Source organism: Ailuropoda melanoleuca, chromosome 9, assembly GCF_002007445.2.
Source record: "Ailuropoda melanoleuca isolate Jingjing chromosome 9, ASM200744v2, whole genome shotgun sequence".
In the NCBI taxonomy this organism is placed as follows: Eukaryota; Metazoa; Chordata; class Mammalia; order Carnivora; family Ursidae; genus Ailuropoda; species Ailuropoda melanoleuca.
The window spans coordinates 34,789,612-34,803,858 of NC_048226.1; the positions used below are offsets into that span (position 1 = coordinate 34,789,612).

The 14,247-nt window shown below is 38.2% G+C and overlaps 1 protein-coding gene across 3 annotated transcripts in view; it reads left to right on the forward strand.

The window, feature by feature from the left end:
• Nucleotides 1-14,247, forward strand: part of RAB2A (RAB2A, member RAS oncogene family) — an 89,661-nt gene that overhangs the window by 25,320 nt on the left and 50,094 nt on the right. For all 3 annotated transcript variants that reach the window (XM_034668101.1, XM_019795819.2, XM_002915709.4), the window contains exon 2: nucleotides 7,600-7,671. In XM_034668101.1, the coding sequence (XP_034523992.1) occupies nucleotides 7,600-7,671 (72 nt within the window). The remainder of the gene's footprint in view (nucleotides 1-7,599; nucleotides 7,672-14,247) is intronic.

A 14,247-nucleotide genomic window follows, 5' to 3' on the forward strand; every position in this document is an offset into this window, starting at 1 on the left:
ACTGGTGTTTCTACTGTAAAGCTTGTGTTCCTTCTGAGTTTATTAATTTTCTTTTTAAAAAGAGAAGACTTTATTGTTTTTTCATTACATGTTTCTCAATTTGGAATGTTAGTGCAAAGAAGAATAAAATTTTCTGTGTTTGCAAAATAAGCTACTAATATCTCAGCCAGCTCACCACATCTCTGAATGATCTGTGTTGGAGGTCTGTCGGTTTTTTGGGTATGACTTTAAAACATACAGCCCTAAAACCACCATCACCACCACAACAACAAAACTGTAGGACAGATGGGTGAAATTCAAGCTGGTTCTTCGAAAAGATCAGCAAAATTAATAAACCTTTAGCCAGACTTATCAAAAGAAAGGCCTCAAATAAAATCAGGAAAATAAAATATACAGTTCTTCAGTGGGTTACTTTTAGTCATGAGATAGGTCATTCATTCATAGAACTTTTGTTACATTTTGTTTTTGAGAGCCAAGTGTGGTAGATGAAAATATGCAGCTAGGATTTCAGAATGATAGTTGGACAAAACTTTTCATCAGTGGGTTAGGAGTTAGCTCTGGTACTTTTCATACCTTTGCTTTTTTTATTTAAAAATTTTTTTAATTTTTATTTTTTATTTATTTATTTTTAAAGATTTTATTTATTTATTCGACAGAGATAGAGACAGCCAGTGAGAAAGGGAACACAAGCAGGGGGAGTGGGAGAGGAAGAAGCAGGCTCATAGCGGAGGAGCCTGATGTGGGGCTCGATCCCATAACGCCGGGATCACACCCTGAGCCGAAGGCAGACGCTTAACGACTGCGCCACCCAGGCGCCCCTATTTTTATTTTTATTTTATTTTATTTATTTTTTTTTTAAGATTTTATTATTTATTCGACAGAGATAGAGACAGCCAGCGAGAGAGGGAACACAAGCAGGCGGAGTGGGAGGGGAAGAAGCAGGCTCATAGCAGAGGAGCCTGATGTGGGGCTCGATCCCATAACGCCCTGAGCCGAAGGCAGACGCTTAACCGCTGTGCCACCCAGGCGCCCCTAAAATTTTTATTTTAAATTAAATCTCTCTGTGTTATGATTTTTTAAAAACAGAGCCATTACCAGTTCTTTAAAAATGACCTTCAAATTGGTGGAAGTCAATTTAGGACTAAGCAAATGAACCTTAGTAGAATACCTGGCACTTATGCCATTGTTTCTTATGGACACATTGCCTTAAAAAATCACTGGAGGGCTTATTAATTTGATTTTTGGATCCAAGCAAAGAGTTCCTGAATCAGAAGCTCTGGGGTGGGGCTTTAGGAATGTAGTTTAATGAGTATTACTTGTAATTGTTTGGCATTCATGTGGTACTTAGGTACTCAGTTCTCACCACAGTACTGTCCTACTGAGTGGATGGCAATGTGGACCCAAAGTAAAAGAAAAAGTTAAGGTGACTTCATGGTAGGAACTCTAACAGTGGCATTATTAAGTATTTGTATTAATCAAAGAATGAATAGCCAAAGCAGTCTTGAGAAAGAACAAAGCTGGAAGCTTCACCATGCTTCCTGATTTCAAACTGTATTACAAAGCCGTATTAATCAAAACAGTATAGTATTGGCATAAAAACAGAGACAAGAATCAATAGAATAGAGAGCCCAGATAAACCACACATATACGGTAAACTCACTTATGACAAAGGAGCCAAGCATATACAATGAGGAAACGGCAGTCTCTTTAGTAAATGGTGTTAGGAAAACTGGACAGCCATATACAAAAGCATGAAACTGGACCACTAACTTACATCATACACAAAAATTAACTCAAAACGGATCAAAGACCTCAATGTAAGACCTGAAACCATAAAACTTATAGAAGGAAACATGGGCAGTAAGCTTCTGGACATTGGTCTTGGTGATGATTTTTGGATCTGACACCAAAAGCAAAGCAATGAAAGCAAAAATAAACAAGTGGGACTACATCAAACTCAAAAGCTTCTACATAGCAAAAAAACCACAGGGATCAGTGGTTCATCCAGGGCCACCCAGGTAGTGCTTTTAACCACTACATAGTGCTGACAATTCAGTCAGAACCTCTGGGGTTGAGACCTGATATGGATTTGGTGATTTTTTTCATCAAGATCTAAAACTTCTAATGGGTAGAGAATGGGAGCTACTTTACATAGAATGGTTGGGGAAGGAAGGCATCAGTGGCGGTGAGAAACCAGCCATGGGAGTCCGTTTGCATGGAAAGTGAGAAGAGGATGTTTGAAAGGCTTGCAGGTTCCAGATATAGAGTGGAAACTAGTGGTAGAAGGATTATTTGTTTTCTGTTTAATTCTGCAATTATATAAAACAAACGTGTGTTTTTATAAAACAAACATGTCTTTTTGCTGGTTCCTCTCTTTCTGTGGCTTTAAATACCATCTTATGCTGACGGTTCTAATTTATATCTCCAACCTCAGCATCTTAAGTCTAAACCCATATATTCTGTTACCTACCCAGCTGTACCACTGGGATGTCTAATAAACAGCTCAACTCAAAATAACTAAACTGGAATTGATAGTCCTTTCTGCTTCACTTAACAGTTTTCCCCATCTTCATTGAGTCTTCCATTTGATCAGGCAAAAATATTGGAGCCATTCTTAATGCATTTTTCCTTCTCTTGAAACCCATTTCCACACTATCAACATATTCTCTTGGCTCTGCTTCAGAATGTATATCGAATTCAGTCACTTCAAACCCCTCCATTGCTACCAGCCTTGTCCAAGACACCATTTTTTGCCTCATTGAGAAAGCCTCCTTAACCAATCTCTGCTTCTCTCATCTGCTTATACTTAACAGGTCATTCTCAATGTAGCAGCCACAATGATTGTTTTAGAATTTAGGTCAAATTATATTACTCTTCTGCTCAAAACCCTCCAGTGAATTGCCCGTTTTATCGCAAGTAAATTTTAAAATTCCTATGAAGTCTGCGTGATCAGGCCCTATGATGCCTGCAGCCTCAGCTCTTAGGGGCAGGGCTCTCCCTTGCCTTCTGAGATGTAGCCATATTTGGCTTCATGGCAGTTTCTCCGACACGTCCCACTTACAGCTTTTCCTCTAGCCCTTTCCTTTTTTTCTTTTTTTCTTCAGGTTTTATTTATTTGAGAGAGCACATGTCTGAAAGAGAGAGAGAGAGGGCACAAAGGGAGGGGCAGAGGCAGAGGGAGAAACAGGCTCCCCCCTGAGCAAGGAGCCCAATGTGGGACTTGATCCCAGGACCCTGGAATCATGACGTGAGCCGAAGGCCGACACTTAACCGACTGAGGCACCCAGGTGCCCCCTTTAGCCCTTTCCCTAGCTTAAAGTGCTCTTCTCTCAGTAATCCACCTGCCTGTTTCCTCACCCCTCAAGCCTTGACTTAAACCTCACCTTCCCAGTGAGAGACACCTCATTTAAACACTACACTCTTTTTCCTTCCCCCCAGTATTCCAGTTCCCATGTATTTGCTCAGCTTTTTCTCTGTACCGTAACACATAATGCTCTGCACTACCACATCCTATTCATCCATCCATCCATCCACACATACATACAAACATATACACATTTAAAAAAAATTTTTTTCATAGTCTCTTCTCACTCCAGAAGGGCAGAGCCTTTATCTTATTCTTTGCTGATATTCTAGTTGCTTAGCCTTAGAACATAGTACATTCTCAAATATTTCTAGAAAGTTTGAATTTTGGCATGTATTAGAAGTACATGTGTTGAAACTAAAAATGAATAAAATGCACTTCCAGCTTTTAGGGAGCTTGAGGTATGCATAGACATAGTAATAAGTGATAGCATTAATAGTAGTAACAAACATTTGTTGAATTCTTTATTGAATTTTATTATGTGCCAGATACTGTTTTAAGCACTTAATGCACAAGCTCATTTAACAATCCCAATAAACATCTGAGTTAGCTATTATTAGCCTACTTTTTACAGATTTAGGAAAGTGAGGCCCTGAGAAGATAACTAATTTGAGGTTCTGTTGATAGTGATCGGCAAGGCTGGGGTTGGAACCCAAGGCATTGGTGTGGCTTTGGAGTCAGAAATCATAACCACTATGTTATGCTGTTCTTAAGCATTAAATGAGCTGACATACGTAAATTGCTTAAAACAATATCTGGCATGAGAGAAGCTTTATATAAGTTTATCTGTTGTTGGGAATCATAAATTTTAAGTATGTCAAAGTTTTTGACAATACAGCTACAATAACATGAAAATATTCATTGGCCACTTAAAGTATGCTTCATTCTGTTATCTTTTCTAAGTGTCTCCCCTCAGGAAAATCATCATATTTGACTATCATTTTCTGTGAAAATGAAGGATGAAACAGTTACAAGTCCCACAAAATATATAGGATTTCATCAAGTACGGAAAAATGTTGGGGCACTGCTTGAATTCTGTATAATGCCATTGATGAATGGGGATCTGATATTTAGACTAATAAATAGCTGACAAGAGGAAAGATATGGAGGACACTTTTAAAGAACTCTCTGAATATCAAGGATTAAGAGAGGCTCTTAGGAAAATTGGTGAAAGAAACTTTGGAGATTTTTGCCAATTTTATATTATAAAAAGAATAAGTATTAAATAAAAGATGTCCTGCAAAGGATGCAAATTACCCAAATCCTCTAACTTGAAAGATCTTTTGATTACCTGGAGAAAGCATATGGAGTGTTTAAAGTGAAAAACCAAACAGCAAGCCTTTTCTGTATTTAACTAGCACTTGGTCACAATAAGTGGTATAAATATCACTAAAGCAATACATATTCTGTTGTGAGTTAAGAAAGGTTTTTAGGCTCTTGTATCAGTTAAATGATTTCCAGTCTGTTAGATGATTCTTGAGGTTTCTCAGTAATAATATACGTGCTTTATGATTAATTATAATTTTTTTCTATACCATTTGGGAAAATTTGGGATGTTAAAAATAGAAATGAAGAAAAGACACAGAGGAATCTCAAATGCTACTGAGTGAAAGAAGCCAATCTGAAAAGGCTACATATTGTTGATTCCAGCTATATGACATTCTAGAAAAGGCAAAATTATGGAGACAGTAAAAAGATGACCATTTGCCAGGAATTGTGGGTGGGAGAGGGACTAATAAGCAGAGCATAGGAGATTTTTAGGTCAGCGAAACTATTCTGTATGATACCATAGTGGTAAACACATTATACATTTGTCGAAACCCGTAGAATAGACAACACCAAGAGTGAACCCTAATGTAAACGATGGACTTTGATAATCCTGTGTCAGTGTAGGTCCACAGATTATAGCAAGTGTTAATGGCTCTGGTGTAGATTGTGGTGGTGGAAGAGGCTGTGCTTCTATGGGGCAGGGAGTATATGGGAACTTGTACTTTCTGCCCAGTTTTTAGTTTTAGTAAACCTAAAACTGCTCTTAAAAATAAAAAGCCTACAAAAAATAAAAATAAAAAATAAATAAAAATTAAAAGTCTATTTAAAAAGGATGGGGGCTGCCTAGGTGGCTCAGCCAGTTAAGTGTCCAGATCTTGATTTCGGCTTAGGTCATGATCTCAGGGTTGCGGAGCCTGCTGAAGATTCTGTCCCTCCCTCTCCTTCTGCTCCCACCCCTCAAATCTGGGGGGAGAAAACAACAACAACAATAACAACAAACCCTTGGCCCCTGACTGGCTCAGTTGGTAGAGCCTGTGGCTCTTGGTCTTGGGGTTGTGAGTTCGAACCCCCCATTGAGGGGTGGATTATACTTAAAAAATTTTTTTTTAATCTTAAAAAAACCCTGAAGATTCATATCTCAAATGTTCACTTATTTTGTACTTTCACACTTAAAAAATAATTTCCTTTCTCTCCTAGATCTGAAAGGCTATTCAGAGCTAGAAATCTGATAAAATGAGTTTGGCTTTACACCTTTTGCAATGTAAAAAACAAATCCTGGATAAAAGAAAAAAGAAGAAAACTAAGGTCAAATGTTTTAAAATTCTAGTTTATTTTTAGTTAAAACATTCAGAAAACTTCGACCAACTAAAGTATTTCCCAAAGCATAACCATATATGCACACATTTCTTTCATTTGTTTGCTGGGCATTTTGAGTGTCTTTGTAACATTTGACACTAGGGCCAATCACCCAGCGAAATCATTAATTGCCTTATCTCTGCCGTACTACAGCAAGATATTCATCCTTCTCACGTTGAGTTTCTTTTTTTTTTTTTTTTAAAGATTTTATTTATTTAACAGAGAGAGACAGCCAGTGAGAGAGGGAACACAAGCAGGGGGAGTGGGACAGGAAGAAGCAGGCTCACAGCAGAAGAGCCTGATGTGGGGCTCGATCCCATAACGCGGGGATCACGCCCTGAGCCGAAGGCAGACGCCCAACCGCTGTGCCACCCAGGTGCCCCTCACGTTGAGTTTCTAATCTAGAAGACCTTGAACAGCTTAGTGTAAGTGTCGCTTCTTCAGAAAGACCTTCTCCAGCCCTTCATTCTAAATTAATCTTGTTACTCTTCCTCCATAGTACTCTCTCCATTCAAATGGCAGTTACTGTAATTCAAATTACAGTTCATATAGATTATTTGTCATTGGTTAGTGTTTAATTTTTCTACCTGTATTCGATTGTAAGGAAGAAAGCATTCCACGTGATTGTATCTTGAAGGCCCAAGTGCAGAGCACAGTTAGCATTTCAGTAAAGGCTTTTGAGTGAAAGAACGAACTAAGCACAGGATGCTCTCAAGGAAGTGGACTTGCTCAACTATGAAGATACGGGCCTGAAAATGAGTAGGAAGCTGCTGTGGTGGTCAGTAACCGGTTCTCAGAGGACGAGTAGGATGAACACAGAAAATTTGTCTTGAATTAGGACTGTGGAAGTTATTCATGACCTTAATGAAGTGAATTTGGTGGTAGAGGGACGGGATGCAGTTCAGATTAGAGTTGATCCTGGGGGCGCCTGGGGGGCTCAGTCGGGGAAGCGTCTGCCTTCAGCTCAGGTCATGATCCCAGAGTCCTGGGATCGCCTCCCTGCTCAGCGGGAAGTCTGCTTCTCCCTCTGCCCCTCCTTTTTCCCCTCCTTCTGCTCAGGCTTTCTCTTTCTCTCTTTCTCTCAAATAAATACATAAATCTTTAAAAAAAAAAAAAAAGAGTTGATCCTGAATACTGTATTAGAGTTGATCCTGAATACTGTTAGCCAGAAGATAGAGCAAAACAGATTCCACACATTTAACTGTCAGTTTGTAGGAAAGTAAGATAAACTACAAAAAGAGGTTACTTTGTTTTTAAAATATTTTCACTACTACACAAAATACAAAGTGCATGAACTCTTGCTAGAGTACTGTGGTAGGGGCTACTGCAGGGACCTGCTTGGTTGTCTCCTAAGAGTTCCTGTCAGTTTTATCTTTCCGATTAAAATGTCGAGTGAATAACAAAGGATGAAAAGGTGTTTGGGATTGATTAACACCTTCCACCTAAGTCATCAATCCCATGATTTCCCAGGAAATCAGAGCACCAAGAATTTCTGGTAGATTGTTCATGGAGCACCAGAAACCCTAGCTGCCTCTTTTCTATGTGCTTTTGTAAAGTGTTTCTTAATTTTTGTGAGTTTTGTCTCATAATTTTTTTTTTTTAACTTTCAGGTGTTGGTAAATCATGCTTATTGCTACAGTTTACAGACAAGAGGTTTCAGCCAGTGCATGACCTGACTATCGGTAAGTTTTATACAAGAGATGAGAAACATTCAGAAATTTTGGGTCGTTGAAATGGAATGTGCTAACAGGGGTCCATTCTATTAGTGATGAGTCAAAAAGAATCCGTGAAACTAGAGTTATTTGTTGCTGTATAGAGTTTAAGCTCATCACTTTTTAAAAATACAAGTATATGAGTATGGTAAAAATATTATGCAACTTTGTAAAAGTGGTTGGAAAACAGGAAGACATAAATATTTAGTATTTTGATTGTATTTAATGATGAAACAAATGATTGCAAAACAATATAGCATATCGGTATGATCAGAGACTGGATCAGCTTGTCAGAGTTCAAATCAAGGCAAATCAAAGTAATCTCTTTTGCCACTAACTAGCTGGATAAGCTACGTTACCACTCCATACCTCAGTTTCCTTTATCTGTAAAATGAGAGTAATAGTGGTACCAGTCTCACAAAGTTATTGTGAGCAATAAATGAGTTAAGAAATGTGAAGCATTAGAAGAGTGCCTGGCAACATGGTAGATGCTCTAGGTTACCTGTAATTATTAATTGAGAAAAACTGCCAGCGGGCATTTTTAGTGTCCTAAGTTGCAAAGAATAAATGAGACAGTTACCAGTTACCAGTAACTGTTAAGACTGAATTGATCTTATAACTGATAGCTTGGTGTATCTTCTCAGCCGGTGACTGCTTATTTTCTACAGATATCTTTAAATCATCCTTAAAAGAAAGTTGATTCTTGTGTCCTGTATATTTTTAGAATACCAAATCAAACATAGAGTTTGCCAATCAAATTTTAGATGAATTAATAGTTTTCAGCCAAACCACATGTACTTTGTGGATATATTGAAATCTTCTCCCAAGTGGCTACTATCAATGAGAATATTCAGATTCCATTTTAATTTTGCTAGTTTTAAGCATATACAGTAATGAAGGGTAAAACAGGTACTGCTGTTTCATGCTGGTCCTTACTTCATAGTTTAACTTTGGTGAGCTGAGTTTTGTGTAGGATCTGCTCTTTGCCCAGATAGTCTAAACCTGGGTAGCTCTCTCGTAGGCCTGACTCAGTCCTGATGCAACTAGCCACACAGTTGGTTTTAGTATAGGGAACTAAACAAAAGTGTCTCCCTTTTCGTGAAGCTTTCATATACATTTCTAATGTGTTATGGCACACCTGATGGAGAGGACGGGCCCAAGCCTGCTGTCAGAAATCAACAAGGCCTATACCTGTGGAGAGAGAGAAGGAGATGGACCAAAGGGGATTGTTTGGAGCTGTAACTCATGCAGCTGTACCAGCTGGCTTCCCTCTGGGTTTGCTGGTGGGCAGCTCTGGGAGGTTGGAGGCTAAAAGCAAAGGGAAGCCAAGCATCTTCTTTTCTCTGTCTGCCTGGCTTAATTAACTATCTCCTCCGAGCTCTACCCCCAGCCTCTGGTGAGGACAGGCCCACTGATGGTCTGGCTCTTAAGGTCTGCCAGCACCAGTTTCTCTTTGTTCCCCCAGCCTTGGGATGGTAGCACTTTCCCGGTGGTGTTAATCTTTTGGCTTCTTCACCGTCCCTTCTTTGAGCTTCATAGCTTTCTTTCCTGTAACTAACTCCCTACGTTAAATTCCCTCTGTTTTAAATATTTAAATGTGGTTTCTGTTTTTCTGATTGGACCCTGACTGCCATCATGGCAATTTATTTTTCAGGTTATTAGCATGTATTTGTTTTAAAAGAACATTGGAATGGTTGCTGAAATAGGTGTAAGACATTATCTTGTTCTGCTGCATACTTTCCTTTGCCTGATGAATAGAAGAAGGTGAAAAAGCTAAGGTCGGGTCACGACTAAAAAGTATTAAACAGTGGAACAGAGGAAATAAAAGACAAGGATGAGTCTATGAAATACACCTTACCCTTTGACTACTGTCTCAGTGAGAATTGTTAACATAGGAATCAAAGAAGCAGTTTACGAATAGCTTCCTGGATCCAGTTACGCTGAAGGTCTAGACTAGAACCTTCCTACTCAGAAGGTGTGTTCAAGCCTATTGCACTGACCCAGCAACATGAGTGTTCTGTGGGAGCTTGTTAAAGAGTCTACGGAGTCAGATTCTGCATTTAGACAGGATCTCCCAGTGATTCATATGAAAAGTTTGAGAAGCATTGGAGCAGTGGCTTTTAAATATTGATTACCCAGCTAGGAATTTGTTTTGTATTGTTGACTTTTGCATACATGTGAGCGTACCCGCCCACACACATCCTGGCCTCTCATTTGCTTTACTACCTCTCCTCTGATCTTGCTTCTCTTCTCCCTCAGCTACTCACTCCCATTGTCACACCCAGGACCTGATCATTACCAGTATCTGGAAGCATTCCAGAATCTTAGTTTCATGTATCCGGCCTTTTGACTGTTTTCCCATCCTTCCAACTCACACCCTCTAGTTGCTAACACTAATGATTTATTTGCTCCATCCATTGATGGAGCATTTATTTGTAATCCATTGATCCTGCTCTCTTTCTACTCTCACCCCTCTGGTGGTCCTGCTTCCCTCCTTACCCAGCTTTAATTCTAGCCACTGTAATTTTGTCATTATAATCACTGCTGCATGCACCCTCAATCCCCTGCCCCCTCCTTTGCTCCATCACATTCTTGTGGCTAACCCATAAGTTAAATCTGACTACCCACTCCATCCTGCTTGGAGAAAAACACAGAGCCATGCTAACTAATCTCCTATTAATTTCTTAGATGCTGACTTCTAACTGCTTCACAATTACACTTTATTTCCAGTCCATTCATTTTCTGCTGTCCTGTACAACTGTGTTACACCTTCTTGCTCTTTAAGCATGCACCACCTTTCCCATCTTCACTCTCGTATAATAACCTTGGTCTCTATTTCAGAAAATAGAGGCAAGTAGAAGAGCCATTTTCACAGGTTTCCAGCACCACATAGACCCACCAAACCCGCCCCCATAAACTCCGCCTTTTCCTTGCTACGGGGATGAACTGGGAGTTGCTAGCCGAGGCCTGCTCAAGAACACTACTTCTGCAGTTCTTTTTTCTCCCCGGTGTCAATTCATTTTTCCCTTTTTGATTGTTATTCTTTGTGACTGTTATCTTTTCCAGCTTTCAATCCTTTTGTTTTCTTTTAGCAAAAGTCCTCAGAAAGAATTGTTCATATTTTCTTTCTCTAGTTCTTCTCCTCCCTTCATTTTTGAATTCTCTCTAGTAAGCTCTCTCCTCCCCATGTGTACATATCCAGCTGCTTCCTCAACATCTCCTTTCTCTTAGATACCTATTAGGCATCTCAAACTTAACGTGATCCAAATAGCTCCTGATTATTTTCCTGCTAGGTCTTCACAAGCATATCTATACGCACACACACCCTCATACCCATCCTCTTGCCTAGACTTATTTTTCTCCTTAACTTTTTATACAAGTGATTGTAAGTGAATATTGGTTCCCACCAGTATAAAAGTAAGGTTCAAGATAGCAGTGTTATCTGTTCTGTTCATTGCTGTATCTCCAGGGCCGGTACATACAAAGACCTTATAAATGTTTTCTAAATTTAGAATATACTGTCTGGGGAGAAAGCTTCAGAAAATAACATTTACCATTACAGTGCTTGATGTGTGCATTTGTTTAATGCTGTTTAATTACATTGTGTAGAAATCACTTTAGTTACAGCCCACTAATTCCCACTACATTTATTTGGCTACCTACTAATGGACAATTTGACAAACACTGATCTAGAGGCCAGGCCATTTATATGTTAATACCTTCCTACCCATCTCCCCCTAGTCCTTAAATGAGTCATCCTATAAGAAATGACTGCCAGTAGTCATTGGGGGGAAAAGTGGTAGAGTCAAAGCATTATTTCTTGTACCTGGTTTCCCACAAATCAGTTAAAAACACACCTCATTTATTTGGGATTCAGTTTTCTGAGTTAATTCTAGTTAGCTAAAATAACATTGCCAAGAACTAGGAAGGTAGCTTAGAGGACCTGTGAACATCTAATTTAGATCTCAGAAAGTCTGTGTTATCTGAATAATTAAATGTAAATGTATTTCCTCGACAGGGTGTGGTTATTATGAAAACATTGTTAAAAATCCAGAGAAAGTTCAATTCCCCGTATGACTTGCCTTTGGCCCTCCATCATCCAGTGGTGTGTATGTCACCTTCTAGAGTTTCAAAATGTATTCATAAACACACAGAGGTGTTCTGATTTGCACTCCCTCCAGCAGAGTGCTGAACAGAATACCTGTTTCTGCTCGTCCTTGCCCTTCACTGCTGCTTATAGGTTTTTAATTCTTTGTGAAATAGAGAAAAGTGGTTTTTTTACTTTCCAGTTCCTGAATTTTCAGTGAGGCTGAGCATTTTTTATATGTTTTAGAACTACTTCTATGTCTTTTCTCTTTGAATTACTTGTTTTTATCTTTGCCCCTTCTTAGTACTAGTTTGGTTTTTGTTTTGTTAGTCAGATCCTTTGATGGTTTTCTTTATGGCTTTCAGGCCTTACTAAGGAAGACTCCCCAATACAAAATTTACATAATATTCTCTTAATTATTCTTCGAATACTATAAATTTGTACCCTATCTAGTATATAGCCACGTAAATGATTTTCTTTAATCTGTGTATAAGATGTGGCCCCACACCATTAATTAAATAAGCCATCTTTCTTTCCTGTTTGAACTATTACCTTTATCATATGCTAAATCTCCATATGTAAGCGAGCCTATTTGGGGACTCTCTAATCTAATTCCATTTATGTTTTGGGGGATTTTTTGCTTGGGGTTTTTTCTCCTTCTATTTCATGAGAAAATACCACACTGGTATTTATAGTAATTGTAGTATACTTAATATGTGATTGGCATTTTTCCTTTTCTAAGTTTTCTTGATCATTCTTGTGAATTTGTTCTTCCAGTTAAAATTTAGTCCCAGTTTGCCAAATGGCAAAATTTTTAGTGAGGCTTTTAAAGTTTGAGAAGAATTTTATTGAATTTATGGGAGACAATTTATGTTTTTAGTATATTAAGATCACCTATTTATGTACACATGTGTTTTCATTTTTTACAACTTTTTAAATGCCCTTCAGTAAAGTTTTACAAATTTGTTCATACAGGCCTTGTGCTTTTTTAAAGTTTATTTTGGTATTTTATAGATTTTGTTACTATTTTGAATGGGGTTTTTTTCCACCATTATTTTTGTTTACTTAGTTTGCGCACTCTGGGAAGACTGGTCTTATCTGTAAGTCATAATTTTTTCTTTAGCTAACATTTGTACCTTTTAGTTTTATTTTTGTAATTCGTGACCAAAATCTCTAGAATAATTTACAAGTTGAGGGCATTATAATCATTTTTTCTGTAATTTGAATTCCTCTGGTGGTTTACCTTTAAGTATGGCATGTGCTGTTCATTTTTCATAGAAAATTAAGGAAATTACTCTTTAATATTTAGTTTTCCTCTTGTTTCTAGAATTAGGGGAATAAAGCCTTCTTCCCACAATTCTCTGTTTTGAACCTCTGTAATGGCTAGGTCCTAGAACAAATCTGTATGTTCTCCTGCTGGCCTACCTCTCCTCTCTGCTTTGGCAGCCCCCATGATCACCTGGCTCTGATAGGGGGCCCTTTCTCAAACAGGCTGTCATCATTAGTTTATGTGAGTGGTGGTTTAGAAATTTTGGTGTACAGTATGAAATAATAATAATAATAGCTCACACATACTGAGTACTTACTGTATGCCAAACACTGTTGTATCTTGTGTATAGTAACCCCTTAAAGTAGAAAAATCTCAATCTTAGGAGATGTCTATCTTTAATACCATTTTACAGATAAGAAAACTATGACACAGAAGGGATTTAACAATTTGCCCAAGGTCCCACAGTTAGTAGGTATTGATCATTGAATACTCAATAAATGGTTACTCTGCAAGGTTTCAAGTTCTTACTATGAAGGATGATAATGATCTAGAGAGAGTTAAAAAGTATATGTATTTACACTCGGAGTATTTTGTTCTGGAAGGTTGCAAGTGAATAACATATCTGAAGAAATCAGAATCGCTCCCTAACAATGTCAGGTAAATGAGGCCTTCTTGCATTTGGCTCCACAAACAGTTTCTCTGGCAGCCAAATTGGCTGTTAATTGAAAATGTATCTGGGGAGAGAGCCTCAAGGGCATAGGGGATGATGGTTTATCCCATGAAAAAAAGATAGGGAAAATGGAATTCTCAAGCATATGTATATACTTAAGGAAAAAGATTAAAATTTTTTAATAATGCAGAAGAGAAATAAGGTTTTCGGTTTTTTGTGTGTTACCAAGTCTTAACAGGACATTTAGGTTTTAGTATTTTCTTTTGCCACATAGACTACGAAGGTAAAACCCGCATTGAGCCCAGTTACAAGTAGGTAAATGAGAAAGTGTTATGGTTCTGAAGCTGAAATCAGATCTGTTTTTGTTTCGTTTCAAACAATCTTTATTACTTTGAAAAAGAGATAAACATACCAAAACGCAATTGTGCTGAAGTTAAGCAAAAAGGAATATATTAGAATGCCTGGAGTTTTATATAGAACCTGCAGAAGAGGAAACCTTGGACTTCGGAGTGGGCAGGA